At 47.1% G+C, this 15056-nt stretch overlaps 1 protein-coding gene across 5 annotated transcripts in view; it reads right to left on the bottom strand.

The window, feature by feature from the left end:
• The window catches only part of OBSL1 (obscurin like cytoskeletal adaptor 1), a 68905-nt gene that overhangs the window by 1176 nt on the left and 52673 nt on the right, over positions 1-15056 (bottom strand). For all 5 annotated transcript variants that reach the window (XM_081839424.1, XM_081839425.1, XM_081839427.1 and 2 more), the window contains 7 exons: positions 14626-14892; positions 13600-13866; positions 11996-12108; positions 11576-11729; positions 9462-9623; positions 963-1067; positions 33-299 (listed from right to left, as the gene is read on the bottom strand). In XM_081839424.1, coding sequence (XP_081695550.1) covers positions 33-299; positions 963-1067; positions 9462-9623; positions 11576-11729; positions 11996-12108; positions 13600-13866; positions 14626-14892 — 1335 coding nt within the window. The remainder of the gene's footprint in view (positions 1-32; positions 300-962; positions 1068-9461; positions 9624-11575; positions 11730-11995; positions 12109-13599; positions 13867-14625; positions 14893-15056) is intronic.

Here is a 15056-nt window from a genome sequence, read left to right as displayed (position 1 = left end):
GTTCTTCATGGTACTTGCATGTTCCCCCTGACCTTCCACCAGCAGACGGGCCGTGGAGCGGTCGTCCAGTGCATCGCATGTATACAGGCCCTCATCTGCAGGCTCAACGCTGTGGATAACGAGGGTTCGGTAGCAGTCCAAGTTGCAGATTTCGTACTTGTTGCCAGCAAAGATCTCTGTGTCCCCACGGAACCAGCGCACTCGGCCACGAGACTGAGACACTGTGCATTCCAGCGTGGCTTTGTGCCGTGCGAGCACAGTCTTGTCCCTCAGCGGCTTCACGATGCGGATAGGCAGCGCTATGGAAGCAGCAGACACAAGCACAAGTTCCAGTCCCTCCAGAGATGGTTGGATCAAAGGCAACCTCCAAAGAGGCTCAAGCTGGGATGGAGCCTCAAACCCCACACAGGCACCAACCTTTGTCCTTTGCTAGATACGATACATGCCAAGCAACCTGCCTAACATGCAATCCTACCATTCATCAACACAAGTTGTGTGTTCCCTTAAGTTGATACCAACTCATACATGCATCTATTCATAGATCTTCCCAGATACAGGCCTGCTTGCCCAGACTCCCCACATCACACACACACTTTGCTACCACACCTGCTAATCCCAGCCCATTCTTCCCACCTGCCTATATTTAGAGTTCTTTATTCTATTTATGTTGCAGAGTATATAGGCTGAAAAATGTAGAAGATGTGGCAGAAAGTATCTTATGGTTGGTCAGGTTGAGATTATGCTCATAACCTTGTGTAATGGAAATCTCTCTATATAATAGTACAGCCAGTGACCCAGAGTAACAGAGACCCCCATTTATCAAAACACTGTGAATCCATAACATACATTGGGTGGCATCACACTTCTCCTGCAATGGTCAATCACATCAATTCATGTTTGCCTATCATTGCAATCCATTCTCACATGATAGTTGAGGGCCAATGGTGAAGCAGCTCCCTTACCCTCCACTTCCAGGCGGGCTTCAGAAGCAGCTGCCTTTGCCACAAAGCGGACCTGGCCCGAATCCTCAGGACGGACACAGCACAGGAGCAGAAAGTGCCGGGTTCCTGTCAAAGACAAGAGGAATGCCATCATTCTTAAGGGGGCAGGAGGGTTTCTGCTGCCAGCCCCAGGGAGGACAGGTGTGTGTTGCAATGGCGGTAACTGGAACTACAGATGCTCCACATATCAGCTGTGCTGCTTATTGAGGTAACTATGTGCGTGATCCTATACTCAAGATCTGCAGGCTGATGGGCTTTAGAAAGTGGTGGAAGCCCATCAGCATGACACATATGCTGGCAAAACTCTTCCTCTCATATGCTGATGGAGTCAAGGGCTGAGAGGAGCATACTTGCATCAAATCCTATATAGCCAAACCTTTGGTTTTTGAACGTCTCGGCTGCCGAATGTTTTGGAAGCTTAACGCTGAAAACCCGAAAGTGAACGCTTCCGTTTTTGAACACGCCTTGGAAGTCAAATGGCTTCCAAGGTGCGTTTCTCAATTTCCCCCATTGAACTTGCTGACAGCCCTTTGATTCTTGGTTTTTGAACGTTTTGGAAGTTGAACAGACGTCCGGAACAGATTATGTTCGAAAACCGAGGTTCCACTGTACTCCTACCATAGCCAGGCCAACACCCTTGGCTGTACAACTTCACGTTAGTACCACATTCCATGGACTTCAGTGTGACAAGGGAGGGGAATAGCTGCCCAGCCCCACACACCTCCTGTCCCACCCATGTTGGTGTGGCAGTACATAGGACACAATGTAAGCCTGCAGCCCATCCCACCACCACCAGTATATAAATTTCATGCAGGCAGACAACAGCTCAAATGATAGGATATATAGCCTAGGTCTGTCTTTTTCTAGCCTCATGTCATGCACAATTAGAGCTTCCCAGAAGGAACTCTGGGGATAGGAAACACTATGATAGGGTCTTCAATTCTGCCCCACCCATGTCCTTTGTCACATGTCATGTCTGAACTGTCCAGTTCTGACACCCTTCTCCTCCAAGAGGAGGGAGCAGTGTCTTCCACACAGGTGGAGGCACTCACTCCCACATTTAGGTAAGCATTCTGTTGGCAAAGGCCAGGCAATCCACTCTAACCATTGCAAACACTGATCAAACACTCCTGAGCACTTTTTCCTTGGTGGATCATGTTACGTAGCTCATTCCAGAAGGGAATCTGCATGCATGGGGAAGGTGATTGCCCGCAGAGAGCTATGGAGTGGAATGGAAGCAAACTTCAGTCAAGAAACTGGCTCATGGTATTAAGCAGACGGGAAGGTCTGTACGGATGGCAAAAATGCCTCTCGCTGCCTGGACTCTGCAATGTGGGGAGCAAAAATGCTGACAAGGCCTTAGTCAAGCTAAGACAGTACGTCAGTACAGAGAAGATACGAAGATTTGTTACTCCATTTGGCTAGCAGCACTAGACGACCTTCATGATTCTCCCTGCATGAGAATATATCAGTCCCATAAAACAATGGTAAACTGTTTCTGCAGATGTCTGCCCCATGACTTGCCAGTTACGAATACAGAAGAGATTTTATTTTTTGTGAGGAAAAGTGAGGTGACAACAAACAATAAATCAAAAGGCAGAACATTTGGGGTGTCAATGGTGGATCAAAAAGAGATTGTGCTTAGTGCTACAGCTCACTTCTTTGCTTTATTTTATTTTGTTATACTTCTTTTCATTTCAATTTATGTTTAGCTTAGCACCAGTTTGCTAATATGCCTTTGCTTATTCTGGGGCCTTGGGAACCCAGTTTACCTTTTCGCCTTCTCTTTGAGAGAAGAAAGGATTTCTTACTTTGAAACTGTCCCTTCTTTGGTTTTGAAGAAATATTATAATAATATTCCCCTAAACTAGCCCTTTGGGTCTGGATCTCTGGCTTACAAGCAATCTTGAGCAGATTTAACTTTTAGCAGTTTTTATATATACAGTTTTCTTATTTAATTTTTGCTTGTTTCCTGGTGAGGGTTAAATGTCACAATTTTGTTTCTCAGTCTTTCCCCTCCACTTGGATTCTTCTGAATCCTACCAATTGGACCCATCTTCCAAATCTCCCCTAAGCCCACAGTAACTTGTTCCTTTGAGGCCCTGCTTGGATAGGTAGATATACTTTCATTTCTCTTTTCTTAATATTTAGACCGTAAGTACTAGGTAACATAGCAGTAGCTTGAACTGGTCTGATGCGAGTTTTAGGTGAGAAATCAAAGTAGAGTTGGTTTAAGTTTTACATGCCAAAATTTTTGTTTGCCATAGTTGTTCCATCATATTTTTTAAAATATTTTTCTTCTGTCTAAGTAGAGCTAAATTTAAAAGGTAAATTTTTATTAATCCCAACACAACATAGAACAGTTATTTCACTTTGGGGCTTCAGATTGCATATGCATATCCTATTTTGTTTTTTTCCCTGTAATCATTGTATTTTATTGTATTATATACACTGTTCTTTATATTATCCTTTCCTTCTCAAGGTTCATTAATATATTATGTGCTTTTAATTTCTCTTTAATATTCTTTATGCTTACATCTTTTATAAACTGAAACGCATTCTGCTGATGCACTTCAAATACATTTCCTGGACTCATTTCAGGCTCTGGTCTCTGGCCACAACCTTCTTGCCAACTGGGGCAAATTAAGGACTCTGCTTTCAGAAAGCAGCACAGATGCATGAAGCAGAACAAGCTGTCACTGTACACTGAGTTCCACTGCTACCCCAAAGGGGAAGGGAGTGAGTCTGCTTATAGTCAGGATGCTCTCTTTCTCTCCTCCAGTGATGGGGAGGCTGAGGCATGATCACTGCCTGGGCACTCAAGTGGCACCACTCTCTTAACTCCTCACAAGCAAACACATGGAGACCTTGAGACGATGTCCTCCAGTCATTGCTGTCTTCTTGGGCCACCCTTTACTCTCGGCGGGCTGTTTTCCTATTGCTAAAGGATCTTTTCCACACCCCATTCTATGCAGCCTAGAAGGAGAACAGTGGCTTTGGGCTTTTAATTTCAGCAGCGCCCTGTGTGACCCCAACATTCAGCACCCTCCACATCTCACTTTCCATTGTTTGCCATTGTTGCAGCGCCCCCTGTAGTGCCCTCTGGCTCAGCACTCAGTGTGGGCAAACCAGTTGCACTCCCCTACATCTGCCTCTGAGGGGGAGCAGCAAAAAGACCAGGATGGATGTGCCTGACATTTCCTCTGTGGGGCTGAAATCCTACTTTTTCCAGGAGTTTCCTCTAACCTTGCATGTTCTACGACAAACAGGCAGCAGGTGAAGGAGTTTCTGGGGTGAAGCTAAAGCCATAAGGATACTGCACCAAATGTGCCCTGCTGGGGTGACAATCCCACTCAGTTAGGCCAGAGACCTCTGTGGCCTTTTAGACACTGTTGGATTCTTAACTCCCTTTTAGCCCCAGACCTCAAGGCCAGTGGTCAGGGATGGTGGGAATTGGAGTCCAAAAGTTCCATTTCCATGCCTTTCAGGATCCACTACATCCTGCATGCTGGGCAATACATGCTTTGCCTTTGCCACATGAGTTGCGTCTTTGTTGCTAGGGTGTGGTGAGTTGAGACCCTTTTCCCATGCCCTCATTTGCTCTGGCTGAGGCTGGTCTCAGAATGGGCATCTAAAGCAGAGGGGCTCACTCACATGCCCTTGACTGAGGCGGCAGATGACTCTGGGTGCACAGGTGGGGTGGGTGTTGCTGCCAGGATGTGTGAGGCAGCCAGTCGGAGGAAGGGAGGAGGGGGGATTGATGAGGAGAAGTAGGGATGAGGAGGAAATGGAGTGGGGCTACAAGTCCTGTTGGGGTGCTACCAGGCAAGGCTGGCCTATCAGGCAACATGGGGGACAAATGGCCATGTGGGATGCCGACAGAGATGGACCAAAATGGCTGGTTGTCCTTTGCAGGAGCCATTCTATTTGCCAATGCCATACACCTGTTGATTGGGCCCAGGTATGTCTGCATGTGGGAGTGTCCTCCCTGCTCCTGTTTAGTTTTGGGGGTCACCCCCTGAATTTGAACCAGGAACCTCCAACCTGTTAAACATGAGCTGTTCCACCTAGCTAGGGCTCCTCCTGCAGCTCTTGCACTCATGGTACCTAGGAACGGGTGTGAGGTCTGGGGGAATGCAAGTGCTGCATCATGGTTAGGAAGCTGTTCTTTGATGTCTGGGTTTGAGCACCAGGAACTCCCTCTCTGATATATTTTGTTTTAAACCGATAAAATATACATTCTATGGGTGGAACTCAATGTTGCGCTAATACAATTGTTCCGTCAGTGCAAGCATTGCTGCTTGCCAGACAGAATAAGCTTCCCTCCCCGCCTCCTGCTCTGCCAATTTGGGGTGGGGGTCAGCAGGGGGTGGAGAAGAAACCTCATGGCACTAGTGGGACTCATTGGCTTGGCTCCTGCTGGCACAGCTGTTTAGCTGAATCTGGCCATAAGCGTCTCCCAGGAATAATCTATGCAACAAACAAGAGACCCAAGTAGGGTAATCCAAAAGTATATTTCCTAATACAAATATACATCCATATGTACTTGTGGAGTGAATACTGACAGCTCATATGTCTTATAGAAGCAGAGTTGGTTACAAGATGACACAGTGAGCTTGAAGAAGTGCACCTGATATAACTTTCTTGCAAAACTAGTGCTTTGTAATAATTCAAGCTGGAATTTGACAAAGAACTTTCTGCCAAGGAATTAGAAGCTGTCAATTATTCACAGGGGTGTCACTGAAACAGACTTTTTAGCCATGTTCTGTAGTGAGGAGTCATAGTATTAATTTAGTTAGACTCTTTTACGTGGTCGTATGCCTGCATTAGGTAAAATACAGATGCAATCTGGATATACTACTTGGCTGTTATATACAGTAGATTTGCTTTTAAAACAAGGCATGCTAAAGCTGAGTGGGGATATGTTGCTCCCTTCCCCTTGCTGGGGCTCAAAATCCCTTCTGGTTCCCTAAGAAACCAGAGGCCTTTCTCCTGGGCATAGTCGGCCAATTGGTGTTAAAGAAGGATAGAACGTTTCTTATGTATGCGACAACAGCAGCAAGAATACTTATCGCAAAGTATTGGAAGACACAAGATTTGCCCACCTTGGAAGAATGGCAGATGCAAGTAATGGACTATATGGAATTGGCAGAAATGACTGGCAGAATCTGAGACCTGGGAGAAGAAGCAGTGGAAGAGGATTGGAAGAAGTTTAAGAACTATTTGCAGAAACACTGTAAAGTGTACGAATGCTAAAATGATGTTGGATATGAAATAATATGGCATTAGTGGTACAGTGTTAAAAAATATGCAAAAAATGTAATAGAAAAAGGGTGGAAAAATAAGGTTATATTATGTCAAAGTAAACATTATGTTAAAAGTATTTAATTATAAGGAGGAAAGACTGGAGACATAATAGAAGTGATCACAATAACTAGAAATGAGTTTTGAAGAAGGGTAAGGATTTGCTGTATCTGATTGCACAAAGAGAAACACAAAAAAGGGAGGTGTGAGGAAGTCAAGAAAGAAAGCTATGTAAACATGAACTTAAAAACTGGAGTTTTTATTCTTAATTTTTTTATTTTTTTTATTTATGTCTGTGATTGTTTTTGCTGTTTTGTATTTTTCTGATGTTTTTTCCTTTTTTCTTTCTGTTAAAATAAATAAATATTAAAAAAAAAAAAAATCCCTTCTGGTTCCCAAACCTTTGCCTTCTAGAGTGAGCCCGCGGAAGGATGCTCTGGGGTATGCCTGGATCAACATGAGTCCTTTGGCTCCCTTGTGTCCAGATGAACAGTGGATGTCATTGCTGGCACAGTCCCTGACTGGTATATTGTGCTAGTGTTTCCAGCAATACTGGCGACATGCCTGTTGTTCTCCCACTGGTTTCTATTTCCTTTTTTAGTATTTCCCCCTACACTTCTCAGGCAGAGTGCATGTAGGATTCAGTGACTGGTCCAACAGCACAGCAACAGGCTTGGCATGAGGTAAGTTTATGTCAGGGACTGGCAGGGCTCTGGTGATTGTGTGGTGGAGGCAGGAGGCCCAAGGATTAATCCAGGAGAGGAGACCAGAGATTTATGAGGTTTGGGCTGGCCACGAGGCAGGACCCAGGACGGGCGGGGGAAGAGGAATAGAGATGGGCACGCAGGACATGTTGGAGGAAGAGTCTGTTCAAGCAAGGTAGGGGCCAGCTGAATCCCCACCACCCCCTGCTCTGCTGCCTCCTAGAACCAGGAGAGGCTTGAAGAGGGAACAGCAGTGGCAGCTTCTGTGTAGGAGAAGCCTCAGGCTGCTCAACCCCCCCCATCAGATGAGGGTACATAAGCTGGGCTGGGGGGTGTCCCACTGTTGCTGTAACTGCTCCACACGGCACAGACCTGGGGACAGATGCCTAGAGGCGAGAAGCATGTGTGCATGTGCATCCAGGGCACAGTGGGAGTTGCTGTAAGTGCATGTGCCTTAGGGGTGCCTAAGACAGTGCAGGATTGCTTAGCCCAGGCCTTTTGACATTTGTGTGTCTGTTTGCATAAGAAAAAAACGGCTGTTGCCTGGGAGCTGAACATCTTTTGGAAAGTGGAGTGTCTGTTTCAATTTCCCAATTGTTAAACCACAAGATTCAGAAGCTGCAGGAGAAATTCTTTCAGCCATCCCCATCTATTGCAGGGGTGCAGAATTGGATCTGCCCAATGGGCCAGATCCTGAACTCCCCCACCCACCACGGGCCACTGTGATGGTGGGGACCTATCAATCAATCAATCAATCACTACATTGGGTGATAAAGCTTCAAATGAAATAAGTGAGAGTATTCCTGGTTCTTCCTCTCCTCCTTTGCTGATGTGGTTTGATTTCAAGCCACATTCAAAGGAAGATTTTTGAAATCTAGCTGTGGATGCAAAAGAAGAACATTCAGGGTAACAGAGGAAAAGGCACCAAATTCGAAAAGTGCTGACTTTTGGCTCCAAAGGACAAATGAAGAACGTGCTTTGAGTGCTCTCCCAGTTCTTCATTTTAGCCACAGCTTGAAGTTTCCCACTCCTGTCTTCATGACATCAGGTCAGGGAAAGGTAGGTGTGGTTTCCCAAAATGGCCTTGTAGGCCAACCTCTAAACGTAGTAGGCATAATTAGACCCATGGGCTAGATGTTCCCCACCAGTGATCTGTTGCAATGACAAATACAGGTGATCGGGTAATGCCCACGACAAATGACTTGGGCTCCCCCACCCCAGGCATCCTGTGTTCTTTTGAAAGCGGGGCACCAATTGCTCCAACAGCCTTTCTGTACAAACAGTGCAAATCCAGCTACATGCCCCATTTATTCCAAAGACAGAGTTATCCGTGTGCTTAAATCTGCCATTAAAATCAATGGAACAGAAATGCATTTTACATTAGTGGCAAATGCACATCCACAAATTTATCAGAAGGAACACAGAAAGTTGCATTATTGCTGCATCTGGTTCAGTGTTGCTACACTGACTGGCAGCAGCTCTCAAAGGCTTCAGGCAGGGTTCTCTCCTGGCCCCACCTGGAAGTACCTGAAATTGAACCTGAGACTTTTTGGATGCAAACTGTCTGTTCTGCCACAGAGCTGCAGCTTTTCCACAGATTCCTCTCACATCTCCTTTCTCCTGTGCTGGAGCACACCTCTCTTCTGAAGAGGATATTCTTCTGTAGCAAAGCTATTTTATTATTAGCAAGGCTGCCACATCTTCAGGCATTACAATAGGATGGGATACTATGTCCCTGGTGCTGGATTTGGGCTAGCATGACTTCCACACGCAGACCAAGGACCACATTTCGGTGTTCTGGACAGGCACTGCAGGAGAGGCCTATACTTAGGATGAATACAGATGTCACTTTTCACAGCAGCAACCCTAAGTGCTTGAACCATGGTGTGAATCTATCCTTGCAACTTGCATTACAGCTGTACTTCTCCTAGAAAGCTGAACATGGGATCAGCAATCAAGCTTGCTTCTATCCTCACCTTCCAGGGCGACTCAGATGCCATAATAAACCACAGGTATATTGTGATGGGAATGAGCCCACCCCACAGCTCTCCTCCTCCAGTGTGACAAATTATGATTAATTTTAACTATGGTTTGTTTTTGAAACAAGCCCATTTCAAACTATGGGTTCTGAAGCTAGTCTGTTTCAAGCAATCCATAGTTAAAATTAGCCAGTTTAGGGTTGGGATGCAATGCTAAACTAGTTAATTGAAACGGGAAGGAAAAACTTTCAATCTCTTCCTTGAGGCTGCGCTTGAGGAGGAGGGAATGGAGAGAGTGGCTTGTCCCCATCACAATAAACTAAGGTTTATCATGAAGTCCTAATGTAGCCATTGTCTCACAATTTGACTTGTCATCAGTTGTCCCTGAGCAGCTGCAATTCTTGCTTGCCTCGACCCAAAGTTAGAGGGGATCACATCCCAGCACCATCACAAGACGGAAGGGGTTCACTTACCTTCCTGCCGTATTTTCACAATGCTGCTGACTTTGATTCTTTCCCCATCCCGGAACCATTCGCCTTTCACCTCCTCGAGTGACACCTCACACATGAAGACAGCATTCTCGTTCTCTCGCACACGCACATCCTCCAGCTCCCGCACAATCTGAACCTGGCGTTCTACAGAGGGGGAGAAAGCCATGAAGTTGGGGCTGAGGAGCGCCTCCTACTGGGTGCCATATGGGCTTACAGGGTCCACAGAGAACACTGCATCTGACCTGTTTCCACCCCTGACCCTGGGACTCCTTCTGGTTATTACTGGCCCAGAAAGACTGATCTCATCCAAGCAAACTTCCTTTTCCATGAATGGGCTAATTTGATGAGAATCAGTAAATACATTCTCTCAGACTATAGAAAAGAGCTGGATTAGACAAAGTGCCTCCCTAGTCCAGCATCTTGCTTCCCACAATGGCCAGTCAAATGCCTTCAACAGCAGCCTCTGATCAGGGATTTTCCATTTAGTGCTGCTCTCCTGAACATCTCCCCTTGGATATACCTGCCCGGACCCTTAGGTCATCATTGGAGGCCCTCCTCTTAGTGCCCCCTCCAGTCAAAGCACAGAGAAAGGCTGCAGGAGAAAGGGTCTTTCCAGTGGTGGCTCCCTGACTATGGAAAGCACTCCCCAGGGAGACCTGCCTGGCAACAACTGAGCCAATCCGATTTGGAACCTCCCAAGTGGCACAAATCCCATAAGGGCTTGCATGTGGGACCACATTTTTAAAAGTTCCATATGCAAGCCCCACTTGTAGAGGAACAATTAGAAATGTGCTTTAAGGCTCCCCGTTGTTCTTTTGCAGCTGCATCTTTACCTGCCGTCACCTAATATCTAGTGTGGGGCAGCTAGCCACAGATGGGGGAAAACAGCCTCACAAGCCCAATTAGGACCCTGCCAGGCCTAATTTGGCATGTGGGCCAGATGTTCCTCATGTTCTGACTTAAAGAATTCACCATTAGTATTCACTTCCTCTGTCTTCCTCTACTTGGATCAAAGAGCTTACAAGTGCCTAAGGAGCTTAAGATACTACCAGGGTTTCCTAGTCTCCTAAGGGATATTTACACTCCAGACAAACTGGTTTTACATCAGTTTAATGTTCATAATGTTCATTATTTCCTCCAAAGAATCCTGGGAACTGTAGTTTTGTGAGGTGGATTGAAATTCACCTTTCCCATCATAGAACTACAGTACCTGGGGTTCTTTGAGAAAATGGTTTTTTAAAATCAATTTAAGTCTGTGTAACCCCAGTCATTACTTTTTCTGGCAGGAGCAGCAGTACTTAACTGGTCACTCAAGGGTCAGGTATGTCTGGAAATTATACTGTCTGAATTAGGGGGGAGGTGTCCCCAACTTCCTCATTCCAGTTGTGCGTGAGAAAGCTGGCTGTCCTTTCTTAGGGACGAAGGACAGCACTCTGTGCTTGCCCAGAGACATCTCTATCATTATTATGGTGTCATGAATGTCAAGAGATATCTGGGCATTAAATCAGCTTTCAAAGCTGAGCCCTGCTCAGATTAAAACTTGAGAAGCTAGAGTCCTCCCCACTAATCCCCTCCAGACTTTCCTGCACAGCTTGCTTTCTACCGCAGAGCTGGGAGACATCATCACCCAACGAGTCAATCCACTTCCAGCCCAGTTCCTAGTTCTAAAAAGGGATATCTATGCTTTTAAAGCAACCTTGACATGAGGCTGTCAAATGTTTTCTTGAAGGCTTTTAAGGAAGTACGATTCCTCTCCTGGGCATGCTCTTCCATTGCTGAAATGCTATTATAAGTTAGAAAGATTTCCTTTCAAACCCAGCACTGAATGTTTATCCTTAAGCACGGCTTCCTGTACAAGCTGTACAAGCTTCAGGAACAAGACTCTGAGTCACCACGGTGTAGCCGATCCCAAGTCTACCTCCAAGGCACAAGAGAGGCAGTGCCAGGAAGATGCTGACAGGGGGTGAGTCGACAGCATATGGCAAAAGGGAACAGCAGACACCCCCCCCCAGAGAATGTGTAGTTAAAGGACGCTTTGTATAGCCCAACCCTCTTCCTCGACCTCTGATCCCATATGCAGCCCAGGCCATTCATACCAAAGACCCTCAGTTTGGCAGAGGCACGGCAGTCACCAGCATCGCATGTGTACTCGCCCGCGTCTTCAAGGCCACAGTGGCTGAGCTGTAGGAGGCGCCGGCGTCCCACTGAATACATGCGGCAGTTTTGCCCTGTCTGGATCTCTTCCCCATCCTAGGGCAGCCGGGGACACAGAAAAGAGAGGCTGGTTAAGGGCTGAGCAAGGCAGCAAAAAGGAGAATGCCAGAGAGCAGGGGATTGGGTGCTGCTCTCGGGTTCGCTAAGGGCACAGTGGGGAGATGTGGAAGCGGGCATCGCAGAAGCACTGGCTCACCCTGCCACAAGCCACGCTCTTTGGAAGGAAAACCACTGCTCTTGGGAGCTCCGGGGAGATCCAGGAGAGTTAAAGGAGGGGGCAATGCTAGAGATAGCACCCTCACCTTGTACCATTTCACCTCAGCCAGGGGCCGGGACAGCTCACACTCAAAGGTGGCTGAGCCTGTCTCAGGGATGCCCATATCCTGGGGAAAGCGCAGCATAGTAACTGGCGGCTCTGCAGGGACAGAGACAAAGGCGGGTGCAGGTGGCACAAAGATGTATCAACTTGGAGACGGAAAAGATCAATGAGACAGCATAATGCTCTGCTTAGTCAAGACAGGGCACTCCCTGCAGCCCTTACCCAAGTTCAGTGTGGAAGGCACACACTCGCCCATCTTCCTTACCTCTTGCCTTCACCACTCCCAACCTGACCCCACGGTTAGGTGCTTCACACTTGACACAGCCCTGCAGAAATAAGGAGCTTTGGACATTGCTCCATAGGAACATGTAAAAAGAGACCTGCTGGATCAGATGGCAAAGGCTTATCTTGCCAGCACCCCACCTCCCACATTGACCAACCAGATGCCTCTGGGAAGCCCACAAGCAGGACATGAGGCAACCATCCTCTCCTGCTGCCATTCCCAGCAACTGATATTCAGAGGCAAGGTGCCTCTGATACTGGAGGCAGTACACCACCATCATGACTAGAAGCCACTGATAGCCTCACCCCAGGTGAGCTTGCCATTTTAATGCTACCTAAGCTAGTAGTGATCACCACATATTGTGCTAGCAAATTCTGTATCAACTGAGAAGTTTAGGGTAACTGCAAGTGCTGTATTGAGTGTAAAGCAGCTCAAAGCAGTGACAGGTTGAGTGTCTTGTAGGACTAGTGCAGGGATGGGGAATCTCAGGCCCTTGAGGCTCTCTTCAGGCCACCCACCCACCCCACATCTCTCACAGGCCCTGCTTGGCACCTTCCTTGAATGTTCTTGCTTGGCTGGAATGTGCCCTTGAGAACTCTGATAATACCTTTTGCTTGCCTGGATGGAGGATAGAAAGGGATGTGTGAGTATGTACAGAAACTGGCCCATTATGCAGAGGCACAATTAACATTAACTGCTCTGCCCATCTTTTTCCATGGCTCTACCCACCACTGGCATGTGACCACTACCCCAAGAAGGCTACCCAGCACAGAATGCGCATGGCTGAATGGAAATGATGCCCCATCCCTGAACTAGTGCTTGTTGTGGTCAATGCATGTGAAGGGGAGAGATGCGCATCTCCTAAAACACAGTGGACATGTCCCGGGAGCTGGGGGAGCTGCAGTCCAAAGAATGCACTTGCTGCTTGCAGAAGAGAGTATTAAACACAGCATTCTATGTGAGCTGGCACTTCTGTGTTGGTGCTGAGGATAGTGGCATTGGATGTGTTTTGTTTTTGCTTTGCTCAGCTACCGAAGAGCCCAGACCCAAGGGTCCAACTGGGCAGCAGGAAGTATCATTACTGCGGTTCCAACCCCAGACAGCTGCACATGGGAAAGAAGGAAGGAAGGAAGGGGCATGTGCAGGACTTTCCTCACCTCAGGGCCATTCCAGGCACTATCCCCATTTGCATCTCCTTCCCATTGCTTCCCCTTGACTGCCCATCCCTGCTGAATGTATTAGGTGGGGCTCATCTAGCACAAGACAATTCTGCCCTTTGCGCATGGACTGCCTTGCCCCAGTACCTTGGACAGTAAGGCGGGCACTACTTCGCACGGTGTCAGCGGTGAAGGCCACGGTCCCTGAGTCATCCAGCGTGAGCCCCAGCAGTGTCAGGCTGTGCACAAAGCCTGTGGCGCTCACTCGGCAGGTGGAACTTGGCTTCACACGGATGCCATCGCGTGTCCAGACCCCGGCCACATTGGCATGGGACAGCTCCAGCTCAAACGTCACAGTCTCCTTTTCAAAAGTCTCCACATCCAACAGAGGCTTCCTCACCGTCACTCTTCGGGCTGAATTAGTGGGGAAAGAAGGTTAAGAGATTGGTGCAAGTTCCATTTTGGTTTTGTCAAGAAAGCAGCCTGCTCCCCAAGAATAATGGCAGCTGGCTAGGAATGTTATTGATGTATTCCATTAATTCAAATGCATTTCTAAACTGCTTAATTAAAAAAAAAAAAAAATGGCGCACACTACATACAATATAAAAAAAAAATCCATTAAAACAAAACTACAGCCTAAAATAAAAAAACGGTATTTTATTTAAAAACATATAAAACAGATTCAGGGGATTCATACATAAGGTGGGTTCCAATCTTATGAGTTTGCCTGGGCCAAAAGGTAAGTCCTTACAAGTCATCCTAAGCAACTGATGGTTGCTGCTTCACATTTGGCAAAGGTAAGGACATTTCACAGAACAGGGGCAAGAGCTGAAAATGCCTGTTTTCAGGTATGTAGAGTTTTGTGTTTGTGACACAAACCAAACCTCCTCCAACATGCAGAGGAGCCTCCTCTGAAGATCTTAAGGTATGGCAGGTTGGTAGGGGGAGGGATGCTTCTTCAGATATTTGGGTCCAAAGCCGTTTAGGACATTAAAGGTAAGCTCCTTGTATTGGGCTCAGAAACGAATAGGCAACCAATGTAACTCCTTCAGCAGCAGTGAATTATGATTCTATCTGGCTACACCAGTTAAAATTGTGGCAGCCACAGATAATCTACAGCCAAGATCAGAGAGACAAAAAAGGATGGGGAAGAAGTCAGAGGTTGGCACCTACGTTCTACACTCAGCCTGGCTTGGGTGCGGTCATGCAGGCTCTCACAGCGGTAGGTGCCCCGATCTGCAAGCTCAATGTTGTGGATGGTAAGGGTCCGCTGAGACCCACATGCCTCCATGGAGTATTTGGTGTTCTGCTGCAGAAGGATGCCTTGCTTCATCCATTGCACTTCTGCGCTCTCCAAGCTCAGCTCCACTTCCAAGCAGACGTCTTGCCCTTCCTCAGCCATTAAGTCACGCAGTGTCTGCACAAATATCACCTGAGCCTCTGCAGGAAGAAGTCAAAGATTTGTCAACTACAGTTTCATATCCTATCCTGGCATGTTACCAGGCCATGCCCCCTGCCTCTCTATCAGGAGAGAACCATGAATCTGTAAGCGCCAAATTATAACCATCAAGGTCCAGGTGCGTTTGGCATGCTGGTTGGAACAG

The sequence above is a fragment of the Podarcis erhardii genome (genome assembly GCF_964252035.2).
Source record: "Podarcis erhardii genome assembly, chromosome: 1".
NCBI classification, from domain to species: domain Eukaryota; kingdom Metazoa; phylum Chordata; class Lepidosauria; order Squamata; family Lacertidae; genus Podarcis; species Podarcis erhardii.
This window is presented reverse-complemented; position numbering and strand designations above follow the sequence as displayed.